This window comes from Sardina pilchardus, chromosome 20 (assembly GCF_963854185.1).
Source record: "Sardina pilchardus chromosome 20, fSarPil1.1, whole genome shotgun sequence".
Taxonomy (NCBI): domain Eukaryota; kingdom Metazoa; phylum Chordata; class Actinopteri; order Clupeiformes; family Clupeidae; genus Sardina; species Sardina pilchardus.
Window position 1 is genome coordinate 20,628,758 of NC_085013.1, and position 17,904 is coordinate 20,646,661.

At 46.6% G+C, this 17,904-nt stretch overlaps 2 protein-coding genes across 2 annotated transcripts; both read left to right on the top strand.

The window, feature by feature from the left end:
• Positions 1-10,412: 10,412 nt before the first annotated feature.
• On the top strand, positions 10,413-10,802 carry LOC134067893 (collagen alpha-1(XII) chain-like; the record flags this gene model as incomplete). The annotated part of the gene is made up of 1 exon (XM_062523369.1): positions 10,413-10,802. A coding segment is annotated over one exon (390 nt), but the record flags the coding sequence as incomplete, so codon positions are not given.
• A 1,336-nt stretch (positions 10,803-12,138) lies between these two features.
• Positions 12,139-12,528, top strand: LOC134067891 (collagen alpha-1(XII) chain-like; the record flags this gene model as incomplete). The annotated part of the gene is made up of 1 exon (XM_062523368.1): positions 12,139-12,528. A coding segment is annotated over one exon (390 nt), but the record flags the coding sequence as incomplete, so codon positions are not given.
• Positions 12,529-17,904: the final 5,376 nt, after the last annotated feature.

The following is a 17,904-nucleotide window of genomic DNA, read 5'->3' on the forward strand; positions in this document are numbered from 1 at the left end:
TGGGAGTATTGGAACTGAGAACTTTCAGCGTGTCCGGGAGTTCCTCCACGGTCTGGTCGACGGCTTTGATGTCGCTCCCGATCGTGTTCGCATCGGTATGGTGCAGTACAGCGACACTCAACGCACAGAGTTCAGTCTCAACACCCATCAGAATAAAACAGATGTTCTCGAGTACATTGACAAGCTGCCTTACATGGGAGGGGGCACGATGACCGGCTTGGGGCTGGACTTCATCCTGAAGAACCAATTTGTGGAAAGCGCAGGAAGCCGTGCCAAAGAGAAAGTGCCCCAGATTGCTGTTGTCATCACAGACGGCCAGTCATCGGACAACGTCGGGCCATCTGCAGAGAACCTGAAGAAACAGGGGATCACCCTTTACGCCATCGGCGTCAAAAATGCAGACGAGAAGCAGCTGAAGGAGATTGCCAGTGCGCCTCCTGACCAGCACGTGTTCAGTGTCACTGACTTCACCTCTCTTCAGAACATCACTCATGAGATCGTCCAGGAAGTGTGCACCGACGCGAAGGGACCCAAGCCTACCGAGCCTTCTACAGGTAGTCCAGTTCACTTAGTATCTTAAGACAGTCATGATGATTTGAAGGTTGTGAAGGTGTCTTGTCTTGCAAATACACAAATACTTCCCCCTCAGTGTACAGTGGGTACGGGTTGAGAATGCACCTTCTCCCGCGGGACTCCCGAAGAGATCCCGCAGGCCGTCAAGCCGATTTTTTCGAGGCTAAGGCAATGTACCCAAACAACCACCAGGTGGCAGAAAGTTTCATCCCGCATTTCAAAATGATGAAGATCGCATATCCGTCAATAGTCGACTCCTTAATCTCATTTAATCATTACAATGAAGGTGATGACTGGTGAAATTATTCAAACGACGTTTCAATGAACCATTGTTGAAATGAATGAAAATGGTTATAGAAAATCGCCTACAGCCTAACGCCGACACAGCTGATTCTTTGATTGATTCTAAGCTGTTTTGATGTAGGGGATGGGTAAACTGGCGCGCTACAAACATGCTACCAATCAAATGTAATATTAGTAGGACTAGCCTACTTAGACACTTTAGTCATAGGCAACGTTGCCATGTTAATTTGGGCTAGAAGTGCTTGCTTGTGGTGGCGCTCCTGTCCGCTGCTTCTCCCGAATTGTGTGGCAAATTTGTCAGCAATCAGCTTAAATGTCAAATCATATTTATTTCTCTTTGTCGCCATGGTATTGGGGGAAACGCGGAGAAACGAGATGGTCAGTCCTCGTATTTTTTCTTTGCGTTTCGTTATAAGAAATATATAAGTAATAGTTAGTCTTCTTCCGTATTGAACAGATACGGGACGCTCTTTGTTCCGTATTTTAAGGAACTACTCAATGCACACACACTACATTGAAAAACACACAAAGAAATCACTAAACATGTAGCCTACAACCTAATGACACTTTAATGCAGCGTTTCTCAAACTATGGGCCGCGAAACGTGGAGACTGCTGCTGGTCCGCGAGACATGGAGTGAAATTAGGTCCAGTGATCTGATAATTTGCTGCGCAATTGACCAAGCGGACCGACAGAAAAAGAAAGCAAACGTTGCTGCGGAAATGCTTGCTAATTTGATGTGTTTAAACATAGAGCCATACAATTAGGTGTGTCTGTTATTATGACAATTTTCGAGCATAACTGCTTGTCCATAGCTCAGTGACAGGTGTTAATAGCCTTGCCATAAGCACTGCTGCAGGTGCTTATTTTATTATGCGGTTAGAGCATAAGCGCTTACTCATATAGACTATAACTCAGGGACAGGTGCAAAACCACCAACTGGGATGGATCGAAGGGCAAGCAAGCACTGCCACACAACGTGTCAACACTAAACAGAAAGTTTCCTACGATGGGGAGAAGTGGCCGCAAGGACTGCATCGATAAGATCAACGAATACAGTAATGTTTTACAACCCAGCTGGTATCCGCTGTTCATTCCGACATATCCCCACTCGGCGGTAGGCCTAGGCCTATTTAACTTTTTTTTTGTTTTCAAACAATGTGCCATTCCGACATGAGGTCATTAATAGGCTATTAATGTCATAACTATAGGCTATCATTAGGCTTACTATGCATGGCTGTAGGCAGCTATGTTTAGAGCGAACGTTTCAACTATGTTTGCCATGGTAGACAAAAACACTCAAATAAAACAATAGCCTAACAAATAACTGCATGCGTAATGGACACGGCTCTATATCCTAAATAATTTTCGAGGTTCGCCATTTGGTAATATGACCTATCCTTACTGACAATAATTGAGATTGAGCACAACTAAAGTTGCACGAAGGCAAAATACAGTCCTAAAAGCCTATATAGCCTGGCCAATATTGTAGATGTGCAAAAGCAGCATTTGCGTGCGTGCTTGCCGGTGAGGTGTATGGAGTTTCGTTTGTGCCAAAAAGTTCAAACAATACTTTTTCAAATTCAAACAAAAATCAATTAATCAAAATACCAAATACAAAATCTAAACAAAAAAAATAAAGTCGAAAAAAAAATCTAAACTCGCAAACAAATTATTTGTGTAGTTGCAAAAAAAAACTGTTTGAATAACTTGTCTTTTGGTTTACAATAACAACAGTCATTTGCAGCGACATCATTCGTTTGTTTGCTCCTGGCTTTTTCAGTTTCGATTCTGGCTCTCGCGTTTGCGCTGCCTGTTTCTTTGCTTGCGATTCTGGCACAAACTTCACATGTGGGTGGGTGTCTGTGGGGTGCATTCCTATTGGCTGATGCGTTTTGACTGACAGCTTTACTATGGATTCAAGCGCAAGAGCTACCCACCTCCCCCCCAGGTAGTGGTGCAACGCTCTTTTTGGCCACTATGTACAGGTATATGCGATGTGGCGCTATTGAGCACAGTATGTCAACCGCCATATGAAGAAGAAGAAGATATTGACCACAGTAAGTAGTTCCGTGGAGCTAGCTACACCAAAGCCATCGATGGGCTACACGCGTTATGGACTCAAAACAATGGGTTTTCCTCACTACTCATTAACCCAAGGTAAGAAGTGTAATCTAATTTGTTATGGGTCTAATTTTCACGTTTATGTGGGATGTTATGGCGTAGTTGTTACAATACTGACGCTGGTTTTAAGGTATCAGATGGCTATCTTAGCATCGTAGGTTTGTCCACATACAAACGAGGCTTTTGATGAAATGTCGCACTACAGTAGCCTAAATTATGAATTCATACCATGTATTTATTTGTTCAGAAGTATATTGTTAATGTCCTCGCGTTATATAAGCGTATGTGTCCGATTATGTCATGAAATATCGCTATGTTGTCAACGGTAGTCTAGCATAGTATGAGCGCGATGGTGCGATCTATCTGTGGTCAGTTCATCAATGGCCCTGGCGATCTCTGGAGGTCCACTCTTTGTGAACGTTTGGAGACCACAGACATAGTGTAACCTTAGTTAGAGTATTGGTTCATTTGCCTGAGAAAGACCCAAGGGTCGAAACGTTACTTTTTGTAAACATGGGAGCTCAAGCAGTGTTGCCAACGTTACCTTCTTCTGTTACATCTCCCCAGGAAATGTTATTAAGCACTGTGACCAGCTCTGTCTTTTGATTAGTACATGTCTCATGTCTTTTGCTTGTGCTTGTGTGCTTGTGCAGAACAACTCATCGTGATGGAGCACCTGTACTCCCTGATACAGCAGGATCTGAGGGGATTCCTCAGACAGGACGCAGATGTGGATTGACAACATCCTGCAGTTTGACCTGTTCAACTGACCTCTTCTCTGTCCCATACACACCACACAGTCTTTGGTCAACCTCTGCTTCATTGCCATCACAACCATCGGTCCCTGTTTCATCTGCAGCACAACACAGCACAGCTGACGGCCTCTTCTCCATCTGCAGCACAGCACCACACACCAGACAGAGTCCGCTGCGTCTTTCACACACCTGGTGGATCCTATTGTGTGCCTCACATACCTGAGAGACTCTGCTCCACAGTACCTGCAGGCTCTGCCCTGCCCCACCCCTCGCACACCCGATGGACCTAGCTGTGTCCCTCACATACACAATGCGCTGTACCCCATCCCTCACACACCCGATGGATCTAGCTGTGTCCCTCACATACACAATGCGCTGTACCCCATCCCTCACACACCCAACAGATCCTGTTGTGTCTCTAACACACAGAGCAGGCTTTGCCCAGCCCCTCAGGGTGGCTCTGAAATCTGTGGCTTTCACACTCCCAACAGACGCTGCTCTCTCCCTCACACACCCGGCTGGCTCTGCCCGGTCCGTTGCACACCTGCAGACTTCCAGCCGCCACAAACCCAGCTCACCCTTCTCCTGCTGTGTCCTTTACAAACCAAAAAACACAGCTATGCTCCGCACATGACTAGCTGACTCTGCCTGGTCCCTTGCACACCCAGTGGACGTGGACACTGTTGTGACTGTTGATATTGCTGTTATTGTTGATATACATAGGTTTCTCGTTTACCAACTATACTGGCTGCGCGCGCATCCGAGAGGCAGAAAATGCCAAGCTACATTAGAAAGTTACCAAGTAGTTGGATGTTAAGAATGGTAAGCTTATATGCTATGATTAATTAAGCAATGAAAAAGTGATGTTACCTTCCAAAAAAATGTATTTATTCAGTCAGAGTTCCCAAAAGTACAGCTTGATGATGGTATTGACAAACATACTGGGAAGGCAGAGCGCCGAAACGCGTCTGTGTGAATAAATGGTGATTACTTATGCATAGTGCGGCCTGTTCTCTTGTTTTCATTGACAAACATAGCACATCAGTTATGAAACCATGCTGTGTGATGGATGTATATCAGGTTTATGTAACAACAGGCCACATTTAATTTTATGTGTTTGACTTCATGGCGGGCCACATGAAACAGAGCAGAGGGCCGCATGTGGCCCCTGGGCCTTAGTTTGCCCACCCCTGTTGTAGTAGCATGTCAATAAATTAGTTTATCCAATCATATGAAAGGAGTTTTGACAAGGCCCTGCCTTCTGAAATACATTTCCAATGGAGTAGTTCCAGATGAATGTGAGGAGCTAGGTGGAACGAAATTCAAGTGGTGAGTCAGGTTAACAGTAAGTAGTATGTAAAATAATTCAATTTTATTGTCCTTTATTCAAAACAACACTTATCCTAATAAAGTTTAACTTCAGGATGTTGTCAATCCACATCTGCGTCCTGTCTGAGGAATCCCCTCAGATCCTGCTGTATCAGGGAGTACAGATGCTCCATCACGATGAGTTGTTCTGCACAAACACACAAGCACAAGCAAAAGACAAATTACATGTACTAATCAAAAGACAGAGCTGGTCACAGTGCTTAATAACATTTCCTGGGGAGATGTAACAGAAGAAGGTAACGTTGGCAACACTGCTTGAGCTCCCATGTTTACAAAAAGTAACGTTTCGACCCTTGGGTCTTTCTCAGGCAAATGAACCAATACTCTAACTAAGGTTACACTATGTCTGTGGTCTCCAAACGTTCACAAAGAGTGGACCTCCATAGATCGCCAGGGCCATTGATGAACTGACCACAGATAGATCGCACCATCGCGCTCATACTATGCTAGACTACCGTTGACAACATAGCGATATTTCATGACTTAATCGGACACATACGCTTATATAACGCGAGGACATTAACAATATACTTCTGAACAAATAAATACATGGTATGAATTCATAATTTAGGCTACTGTAGTGCGACATTTCATCAAAAGCCTCGTTTGTATGTGGACAAACCTACGATGCTAAGATAGCCATCTGATACCTTAAAACCAGCGTCAGTATTGTAACAACTACGCCATAACATCCCACATAAACGTGAAAATTAGACCCATAACAAATTAGATTACACTTCTTACCTTGGGTTAATGAGTAGTGAGGAAAACCCATTGTTTTGAGTCCATAACGCGTGTAGCCCATCGATGGCTTTGGTGTAGCTAGCTCCACGGAACTACTTACTGTGGTCAATATCTTCTTCTTCTTCATATGGCGGTTGACATACTGTGCTCAATAGCGCCACATGCCATATACCTGTACATAGTGGCCAAAAAGAGCGTTGCACCACTACCTGGGGGGGAGGTGGGTTAGCTCTTGCGCTTGAATCCATAGTAAAGCTGTCAGTCAAAACGCATCAGCCAATAGGAATGCACCCCACAGACACCCACCCACATGTGAAGTTTGTGCCAGAATCGCAAGCAAAGAAACAGGCAGCGCAAACGCGAGAGCCAGAATCGAAACTGAAAAAGCCAGGAGCAAACAAACGAATGATGTCGCTGCAAATGATTGTTGTTATTGTAAACCAAAAGACAAGTTATTCAAACAGGTTTTTTTTTGCAACTACACAAATAATTTGTTTGCGAGTTTAGATTTTTTTTTTCGACTTTATTTTTTTTGTTTAGATTTTTTATTTGATATTTTGATTAATTGATTTTTGTTTGAATTTGAAAAAGTATTGTTTGAACTTTTTGGCACAAATAAAACTCCATAGAGGTGTAGCCTACAAAAATGAGCATAACATCTGATTATTAAAGTATGGCTATAGGATATAGGCTAGAGAAGAGTTGGTTTAAATTTCAAGTGTAGTAAAAACGTTTGTGCACATCCCCGGTCAAGGTGCAGAACAAGACTAGGCTAAATCATAAAAAAATGGAAAAAGGTTCGCATACTTGAAATCCTTCTTTTTTGATTTTATTTTATTTTCTTTATCACAAAGGAATGACGTTTCGACCGTGTGGTCTTCTTCAGATTAAAATTCAAGTACGTGCGCTATTTAACCCCTCGAGACCGACTGCAGTCTGCTGACACAGCCAGACGACTCTCCCAACCCATTCATTCGTTTTGGCCGATATAACCCATTCATTCGTTTTGTGCGTATATAGATTCCTGCATGCTGCATTACCGTGACCCTTAGCCTACCTTGTGGATGATTTTTTCTCATTGGAATACAGCAGGACAGAATGCCTTTTATCTAACAAACGCAAAAGCTGAGATTGTTGCAAGGACTAGGCTACTCAACAAACTTGTTTTTCGTTTCTGGGAGATCTCGTTATCGTTTTGGATTGTCGGATTTTTATACTTATTGTTTGGACTTATGGACAATGAACTTTGAGGGGTGGTTGTTAGTGCTTTACAAAGCTTTGTGTTAATAAGTGTCGGTCCTCCTATCCTTCAGCTCACTGCGCGATGCAGTTGCGCATAGTGGCCACGAAGTCATTAACTGTTTATGACACAATACATGACATTTGTGTTTTTCGTTTATTAGATTTAATGCATGTTTGAAATGTAAACAGGCCTTCAGTCCGTTAACTTAAGGCCTTCTTTTGCATGGGGTTGCTCGCATGTAACCTAGGCTATTATGTGCGTAGTGGCTGCATACTCTTTATTAGGCTATAATAAGAGGCAAATTGTTACAGGACAACTTAAACTGACTTCCCCAATGCTTCCCCGCAGCACATTACATTTTAATATAGGCTAATATAGGATGAACAAAGTCTATGCTTGCTATATTAAATCCAGTAGCCTAATAATTCTATGTGCCACGTCTTTTCACGATTTCGCAAGTGATGTAGTAGGCTTTAAACATCGACAAACGTCTGTGAGACTACCCATTTCATGAAGAGCAATTGTCTTGTGCGATCATTCCCCCTCCCCCACACTTGTCTGACCAGTTCACTAGACATTATAGCCTACCTATATGCGGCATTGAGGACGATTGCCTCCCTTCCCCCTCTCTCTAGACAGACACTTCCTGACACTAGGGCTCGGGATCATGACATCAAAACTTCGCGGGCACAGCCACATTGGCAGCTTCACTCCTTAGTTTACTATGGATTACTATGGATTTACTCCCGCCTTTTAGTGTGTTCCTGTTACTTAGTTTTTGCCTTCTTGGTAGTATGTTGCTGTGTAGTGGGGTGTAACAGTGCAACCCACGATCGCACGAGGAAAAGAATAAATCGCTACTATATTTCTGCTTCTTGTCTTGTGCATGTAAATGAATGGATATTACGTTCAGTGCGCTACCAAATGGCGGCGATATTCCTAGAATGCAAGGCGTGTGCCCGAGTATGTAAATGTAAAATGTGTGTGTGTGTGTGTGTGTGTGTGTGTGTGTGTGTGTGTGTGTGTGTGTGTGTGTGTGTGTGTGTGTGTGTGTGTGTGCGTGCGTGTGTGTGTGTGTGTGTGTGTGTGTGTGTGTGTGTGTGTGTGTGTGTGTGTGTGTGTGTGTGTGTGTGTGTGTGTGTGTGTGTGCGCGCTGAACCACGAATTCACATATTAACTTTTCTCTTCAGCAGAAATCGCAATCATAAAAAAATCGCAAAACGTTTTAATAAAATAAAGCCTCTTGTCTTAATGGGTTCCGGAGGTTCGTAAAGTGAGTTTTGAACCCCGGTCGCTGACGTATGATTTAGATGCCTCAACCATTTACGCCACAGTTCGAGTGTCAATCTCTTCGCCCTCAGCCAAAAAATATAAAGGATTCAGTCAGTCGAGTTCATTTATTCGCGGCATGCACTTGAAACGCCGATCAAAAGTTCTGACATGTTAAACTGACGTTAGTCATTAATTCACCACATGATAAAATGCTGTTATATTGACGCACAGTAGCCCACGGTAGTCTGTGATAAAGTGCTGGGTAAGCTACCCAGCGTCGCCGGTTAAAATGAACATGCCTCCGTTTTAAAATAGCCTATAGGCCTACACATTTCTAAGTATTCCTTGCATAAATGTAGCCTAAATGTCTATCTTGTCCACCTCTTTCGTCTTCGCCTTGACAATAATAGCCTATTCACGGAAATGCGGTCTTGTAACCGTAATGAATTAATGAATTAATCTAAGGTTGCCTATATCGAGTCTTTCAGGTTGAATTGAAGGCTTCTAAAACCATTTTCATTAACTTCAACAATGGTTTATTGAAACGTCGTTTGATTATAATTTCGCCAGTCATCACCTTCATTTTAATGATTAAATAAGACGGATATGCGGAGCATTTCTCTCCCTCTCCATTGACCAAAACGTTGCTCTGGCATCTCTGCTGGACTGACTGAGTTATAGGCTACGTCGAGTGAGAGAGCCAGCTGTGCGGTACGCTGTAAAACATTCGAAAACTCTGAAACTGCAATCTGACATGCCGAGCGTGATGTCTCTGTTCTCCGCTTGTCGCCAGCGCGGTGTCTTCGGGTTTTTCCGTGTTTTCCGGTATGAGCCGAACCTTCATTTTATTAAGGCGGTCTTATGTTGCCCCCCTGCGGTTGCAGTTTTAATTAAAGTCCCGATGCTTCGGGAGTCCCGATGTGCGGGAAAGAAAGGAGCATTCTCAACCCGTACCATCTGTATGAACAAAGAATAGGTACATGCATTTCCAACACCTAGCAGAAAGATTTTGTGTGTCCTACGTGAACCTCACAAAGCGCCCGACATTAGTCAAAGTTTGTGTGTGAGAATTGTCCACCTGATTGCTTTTTCTGACTTTGACCAATATGCACGTTTCTTCCAGTTTGCTCAGACGAGACCGTGGCTGATATTGTCTTCCTGGTCGACGGCTCTGGGAGTATTGGAACTGAGAACTTTCAGCGTGTCCGGGAGTTCCTCCACGGTCTGGTCGACGGCTTTGATGTCGCTCCCGATCGTGTTCGCATCGGTATGGTGCAGTACAGCGACACTCAACGCACAGAGTTCAGTCTCAACACCCATCAGAATAAAACAGATGTTTTCGAGTACATTGACAAGCTGCCTTACATGGGAGGGGGCACGATGACCGGCTTGGGGCTGGACTTCATCCTGAAGAACCAATTTGTGGAAAGCGCAGGAAGCCGTGCCAAAGAGAAAGTGCCCCAGATTGCTGTTGTCATCACAGACGGCCAGTCATCGGACAACGTCGGGCCATCTGCAGAGAACCTGAAGAAACAGGGGATCACCCTTTACGCCATCGGCGTCAAAAATGCAGACGAGAAGCAGCTGAAGGAGATTGCCAGTGCGCCTCCTGACCAGCACGTGTTCAGTGTCACTGACTTCACCTCTCTTCAGAACATCACTCATGAGATCGTCCAGGAAGTGTGCACCGACGCGAAGGGACCCAAGCCTACCGAGCCTTCTACAGGTAGTCCAGTTCACTTAGTATCTTAAGACAGTCATGATGATTTGAAGGTTGTGAAGGTGTCTTGTCTTGCAAATACACAAATACTTCCCCCTCAGTGTATGAACAAAGAATAGGTACATGCATTTCCAACACCTAGCAGAAAGATTTTGTGTGTCCTACATGAACCTCACAAAGCGCCCGACATTAGTCAAAGTTTGTGTGTGAGAATTGTCCACCTGATTGCTTTTTCTGACTTTGACCAATATGCACGTTTCTTCCAGTTTGCTCAGACGAGACTGTGGCTGATATTGTCTTCCTGGTCGACGGCTCTGGGAGTATTGGAACTGAGAACTTTCAGCGCGTCCGGGAGTTCCTCCACGGTCTGGTCGACGGCTTTGATGTCGCTCCCGATCGTGTTCGCATCGGTATGGTGCAGTACAGCGACACTCAACGCACAGAGTTCAGTCTCAACACCCATCAGAATAAAACAGATGTTCTCGAGTACATTGACAAGCTGCCTTACATGGGAGGGGGCACGATGACCGGCTTGGGGCTGGACTTCATCCTGAAGAACCAATTTGTGGAAAGCGCAGGAAGCCGTGCCAAAGAGAAAGTGCCCCAGATTGCTGTTGTCATCACAGACGGCCAGTCATCGGACAACGTCGGGCCATCTGCAGAGAACCTGAAGAAACAGGGGATCACCCTTTACGCCATCGGCGTCAAAAATGCAGACGAGAAGCAGCTGAAGGAGATTGCCAGTGCGCCTCCTGACCAGCACGTGTTCAGTGTCACTGACTTCACCTCTCTTCAGAACATCACTCATGAGATCGTCCAGGAAGTGTGCACCGACGCGAAGGGACCCAAGCCTACCGAGCCTTCTACAGGTAGTCCAGTTCACTTAGTATCTTAAGACAGTCATGATGATTTGAAGGTTGTGAAGGTGTCTTGTCTTGCAAATACACAAATACTTCCCCCTCAGTGTATGAACAAAGAATAGGTACATGCATTTCCAACACCTAGCAGAAAGATTTTGTGTGTCCTACATGAACCTCACAAAGCGCCCGACATTAGTCAAAGTTTGTGTGTGAGAATTGTCCACCTGATTGCTTTTTCTGACTTTGACCAATATGCACGTTTCTTCCAGTTTGCTCAGACGAGACTGTGGCTGATATTGTCTTCCTGGTCGACGGCTCTGGGAGTATTGGAACTGAGAACTTTCAGCGCGTCCGGGAGTTCCTCCACGGTCTGGTCGACGGCTTTGATGTCGCTCCCGATCGTGTTCGCATCGGTATGGTGCAGTACAGCGACACTCAACGCACAGAGTTCAGTCTCAACACCCATCAGAATAAAACAGATGTTCTCGAGTACATTGACAAGCTGCCTTACATGGGAGGGGGCACGATGACCGGCTTGGGGCTGGACTTCATCCTGAAGAACCAATTTGTGGAAAGCGCAGGAAGCCGTGCCAAAGAGAAAGTGCCCCAGATTGCTGTTGTCATCACAGACGGCCAGTCATCGGACAACGTCGGGCCATCTGCAGAGAACCTGAAGAAACAGGGGATCACCCTTTACGCCATCGGCGTCAAAAATGCAGACGAGAAGCAGCTGAAGGAGATTGCCAGTGCTCCTCCTGACCAGCACGTGTTCAGTGTCACTGACTTCACCTCTCTTCAGAACATCACTCATGAGATCGTCCAGGAAGTGTGCACCGACGCGAAGGGACCCAAGCCTACCGAGCCTTCTACAGGTAGTCCAGTTCACTTAGTATCTTAAGACAGTCATGATGATTTGAAGGTTGTGAAGGTGTCTTGTCTTGCAAATACACAAATACTTCCCCCTCAGTGTATGAACAAAGAATAGGTACATGCATTTCCAACACCTAGCAGAAAGATTTTGTGTGTCCTACGTGAACCTCACAAAGCGCCCGACATTAGTCAAAGTTTGTGTGTGAGAATTGTCCACCTGATTGCTTTTTCTGACTTTGACCAATATGCACGTTTCTTCCAGTTTGCTCAGACGAGACTGTGGCTGATATTGTCTTCCTGGTCGACGGCTCTGGGAGTATTGGAACTGAGAACTTTCAGCGCGTCCGGGAGTTCCTCCACGGTCTGGTCGACGGCTTTGATGTCGCTCCCGATCGTGTTCGCATCGGTATGGTGCAGTACAGCGACACTCAACGCACAGAGTTCAGTCTCAACACCCATCAGAATAAAACAGATGTTCTCGAGTACATTGACAAGCTGCCTTACATGGGAGGGGGCACGATGACCGGCTTGGGGCTGGACTTCATCCTGAAGAACCAATTTGTGGAAAGCGCAGGAAGCCGTGCCAAAGAGAAAGTGCCCCAGATTGCTGTTGTCATCACAGACGGCCAGTCATCGGACAACGTCGGGCCATCTGCAGAGAACCTGAAGAAACAGGGGATCACCCTTTACGCCATCGGCGTCAAAAATGCAGACGAGAAGCAGCTGAAGGAGATTGCCAGTGCGCCTCCTGACCAGCACGTGTTCAGTGTCACTGACTTCACCTCTCTTCAGAACATCACTCATGAGATCGTCCAGGAAGTGTGCACCGACGCGAAGGGACCCAAGCCTACCGAGCCTTCTACAGGTAGTCCAGTTCACTTAGTATCTTAAGACAGTCATGATGATTTGAAGGTTGTGAAGGTGTCTTGTCTTGCAAATACACAAATACTTCCCCCTCAGTGTATGAACAAAGAATAGTTACATGCATTTCCAACACCTAGCAGAAAGATTTTGTGTGTCCTACGTGAACCTCACAAAGCGCCCGACATTAGTCAAAGTTTGTGTGTGAGAATTGTCCACCTGATTGCTTTTTCTGACTTTGACCAATATGCACGTTTCTTCCAGTTTGCTCAGACGAGACCGCGGCTGATATTGTCTTCCTGGTCGACGGCTCTGGGAGTATTGGAACTGAGAACTTTCAGCGTGTCCGGGAGTTCCTCCACGGTCTGGTCGACGGCTTTGATGTCGCTCCCGATCGTGTTCGCATCGGTATGGTGCAGTACAGCGACACTCAACGCACAGAGTTCAGTCTCAACACCCATCAGAATAAAACAGATGTTCTCGAGTACATTGACAAGCTGCCTTACATGGGAGGGGGCACGATGACCGGCTTGGGGCTGGACTTCATCCTGAAGAACCAATTTGTGGAAAGCGCAGGAAGCCGTGCCAAAGAGAAAGTGCCCCAGATTGCTGTTGTCATCACAGACGGCCAGTCATCGGACAACGTCGGGCCATCTGCAGAGAACCTGAAGAAACAGGGGATCACCCTTTACGCCATCGGCGTCAAAAATGCAGACGAGAAGCAGCTGAAGGAGATTGCCAGTGCGCCTCCTGACCAGCACGTGTTCAGTGTCACTGACTTCACCTCTCTTCAGAACATCACTCATGAGATCGTCCAGGAAGTGTGCACCGACGCGAAGGGACCCAAGCCTACCGAGCCTTCTACAGGTAGTCCAGTTCACTTAGTATCTTAAGACAGTCATGATGATTTGAAGGTTGTGAAGGTGTCTTGTCTTGCAAATACACAAATACTTCCCCCTCAGTGTATGAACAAAGAATAGTTACATGCATTTCCAACACCTAGCAGAAAGATTTTGTGTGTCCTACGTGAACCTCACAAAGCGCCCGACATTAGTCAAAGTTTGTGTGTGAGAATTGTCCACCTGATTGCTTTTTCTGACTTTGACCAATATGCACGTTTCTTCCAGTTTGCTCAGACGAGACCGCGGCTGATATTGTCTTCCTGGTCGACGGCTCTGGGAGTATTGGAACTGAGAACTTTCAGCGTGTCCGGGAGTTCCTCCACGGTCTGGTCGACGGCTTTGATGTCGCTCCCGATCGTGTTCGCATCGGTATGGTGCAGTACAGCGACACTCAACGCACAGAGTTCAGTCTCAACACCCATCAGAATAAAACAGATGTTCTCGAGTACATTGACAAGCTGCCTTACATGGGAGGGGGCACGATGACCGGCTTGGGGCTGGACTTCATCCTGAAGAACCAATTTGTGGAAAGCGCAGGAAGCCGTGCCAAAGAGAAAGTGCCCCAGATTGCTGTTGTCATCACAGACGGCCAGTCATCGGACAACGTCGGGCCATCTGCAGAGAACCTGAAGAAACAGGGGATCACCCTTTACGCCATCGGCGTCAAAAATGCAGACGAGAAGCAGCTGAAGGAGATTGCCAGTGTGCCTCCTGACCAGCACGTGTTCAGTGTCACTGACTTCACCTCTCTTCAGAACATCACTCATGAGATCGTCCAGGAAGTGTGCACCGACGCGAAGGGACCCAAGCCTACCGAGCCTTCTACAGGTAGTCCAGTTCACTTAGTATCTTAAGACAGTCATGATGATTTGAAGGTTGTGAAGGTGTCTTGTCTTGCAAATACACAAATACTTCCCCCTCAGTGTATGAACAAAGAATAGGTACATGCATTTCCAACACCTAGCAGAAAGATTTTGTGTGTCCTACGTGAACCTCACAAAGCGCCCGACATTAGTCAAAGTTTGTGTGTGAGAATTGTCCACCTGATTGCTTTTTCTGACTTTGACCAATATGCACGTTTCTTCCAGTTTGCTCAGACGAGACCGTGGCTGATATTGTCTTCCTGGTCGACGGCTCTGGGAGTATTGGAACTGAGAACTTTCAGCGCGTCCGGGAGTTCCTCCACGGTCTGGTCGACGGCTTTGATGTCGCTCCCGATCGTGTTCGCATCGGTATGGTGCAGTACAGCGACACTCAACGCACAGAGTTCAGTCTCAACACCCATCAGAATAAAACAGATGTTCTCGAGTACATTGACAAGCTGCCTTACATGGGAGGGGGCACGATGACCGGCTTGGGGCTGGACTTCATCCTGAAGAACCAATTTGTGGAAAGCGCAGGAAGCCGTGCCAAAGAGAAAGTGCCCCAGATTGCTGTTGTCATCACAGACGGCCAGTCATCGGACAACGTCGGGCCATCTGCAGAGAACCTGAAGAAACAGGGGATCACCCTTTACGCCATCGGCGTCAAAAATGCAGACGAGAAGCAGCTGAAGGAGATTGCCAGTGCGCCTCCTGACCAGCACGTGTTCAGTGTCACTGACTTCACCTCTCTTCAGAACATCACTCATGAGATCGTCCAGGAAGTGTGCACCGACACAAAGGGACCCAAGCCTACCGAGCCTTCTACAGGTAGTCCAGTTCACATAGTATCTTAAGACAGTCATGATGATTTGAAGGTTGTGAAGGTGTCTTGTCTTGCAAATACACAAATACTTCCCCCTCAGTGTATGAACAAAGAATAGGTACATGCATTTCCAACACCTAGCAGAAGGATTTTGTGTGTCCTACATGAACCTCACAAAGCGCCCGACATTAGTCAAAGTTTGTGTGTGAGAATTGTCCACCTGATTGCTTTTTCTGACTTTGACCAATATGCACGTTTCTTCCAGTTTGCTCAGACGAGACTGTGGCTGATATTGTCTTCCTGGTCGACGGCTCTGGGAGTATTGGAACTGAGAACTTTCAGCGTGTCCGGGAGTTCCTCCACGGTCTGGTCGACGGCTTTGATGTCGCTCCCGATCGTGTTCGCATCGGTATGGTGCAGTACAGCGACACTCAACGCACAGAGTTCAGTCTCAACACCCATCAGAATAAAACAGACGTTCTCGAGTACATTGACAAGCTGCCTTACATGGGAGGGGGCACGATGACCGGCTTGGGGCTGGACTTCATCCTGAAGAACCAATTTGTGGAAAGCGCAGGAAGCCGTGCCAAAGAGAAAGTGCCCCAGATTGCTGTTGTCATCACAGACGGCCAGTCATCGGACAACGTCGGGCCATCTGCAGAGAACCTGAAGAAACAGGGGATCACCCTTTACGCCATCGGCGTCAAAAATGCAGACGAGAAGCAGCTGAAGGAGATTGCCAGTGCGCCTCCTGACCAGCACGTGTTCAGTGTCACTGACTTCACCTCTCTTCAGAACATCACTCATGAGATCGTCCAGGAAGTGTGCACCGACGCGAAGGGACCCAAGCCTACCGAGCCTTCTACAGGTAGTCCAGTTCACTTAGTATCTTAAGACAGTCATGATGATTTGAAGGTTGTGAAGGTGTCTTGTCTTGCAAATACACAAATACTTCCCCCTCAGTGTATGAACAAAGAATAGGTACATGCATTTCCAACACCTAGCAGAAAGATTTTGTGTGTCCTACATGAACCTCACAAAGCGCCCGACATTAGTCAAAGTTTGTGTGTGAGAATTGTCCACCTGATTGCTTTTTCTGACTTTGACCAATATGCACGTTTCTTCCAGTTTGCTCAGACGAGACTGTGGCTGATATTGTCTTCCTGGTCGACGGCTCTGGGAGTATTGGAACTGAGAACTTTCAGCGCGTCCGGGAGTTCCTCCACGGTCTGGTCGACGGCTTTGATGTCGCTCCCGATCGTGTTCGCATCGGTATGGTGCAGTACAGCGACACTCAACGCACAGAGTTCAGTCTCAACACCCATCAGAATAAAACAGATGTTCTCGAGTACATTGACAAGCTGCCTTACATGGGAGGGGGCACGATGACCGGCTTGGGGCTGGACTTCATCCTGAAGAACCAATTTGTGGAAAGCGCAGGAAGCCGTGCCAAAGAGAAAGTGCCCCAGATTGCTGTTGTCATCACAGACGGCCAGTCATCGGACAACGTCGGGCCATCTGCAGAGAACCTGAAGAAACAGGGGATCACCCTTTACGCCATCGGCGTCAAAAATGCAGACGAGAAGCAGCTGAAGGAGATTGCCAGTGCGCCTCCTGACCAGCACGTGTTCAGTGTCACTGACTTCACCTCTCTTCAGAACATCACTCATGAGATCGTCCAGGAAGTGTGCACCGACGCGAAGGGACCCAAGCCTACCGAGCCTTCTACAGGTAGTCCAGTTCACTTAGTATCTTAAGACAGTCATGATGATTTGAAGGTTGTGAAGGTGTCTTGTCTTGCAAATACACAAATACTTCCCCCTCAGTGTATGAACAAAGAATAGGTACATGCATTTCCAACACCTAGCAGAAAGATTTTGTGTGTCCTACGTGAACCTCACAAAGCGCCCGACATTAGTCAAAGTTTGTGTGTGAGAATTGTCCACCTGATTGCTTTTTCTGACTTTGACCAATATGCACGTTTCTTCCAGTTTGCTCAGACGAGACCGCGGCTGATATTGTCTTCCTGGTCGACGGCTCTGGGAGTATTGGAACTGAGAACTTTCAGCGTGTCCGGGAGTTCCTCCACGGTCTGGTCGACGGCTTTGATGTCGCTCCCGATCGTGTTCGCATCGGTATGGTGCAGTACAGCGACACTCAACGCACAGAGTTCAGTCTCAACACCCATCAGAATAAAACAGATGTTCTCGAGTACATTGACAAGCTGCCTTACATGGGAGGGGGCACGATGACCGGCTTGGGGCTGGACTTCATCCTGAAGAACCAATTTGTGGAAAGCGCAGGAAGCCGTGCCAAAGAGAAAGTGCCCCAGATTGCTGTTGTCATCACAGACGGCCAGTCATCGGACAACGTCGGGCCATCTGCAGAGAACCTGAAGAAACAGGGGATCACCCTTTACGCCATCGGCGTCAAAAATGCAGACGAGAAGCAGCTGAAGGAGATTGCCAGTGCGCCTCCTGACCAGCACGTGTTCAGTGTCACTGACTTCACCTCTCTTCAGAACATCACTCATGAGATCGTCCAGGAAGTGTGCACCGACGCGAAGGGACCCAAGCCTACCGAGCCTTCTACAGGTAGTCCA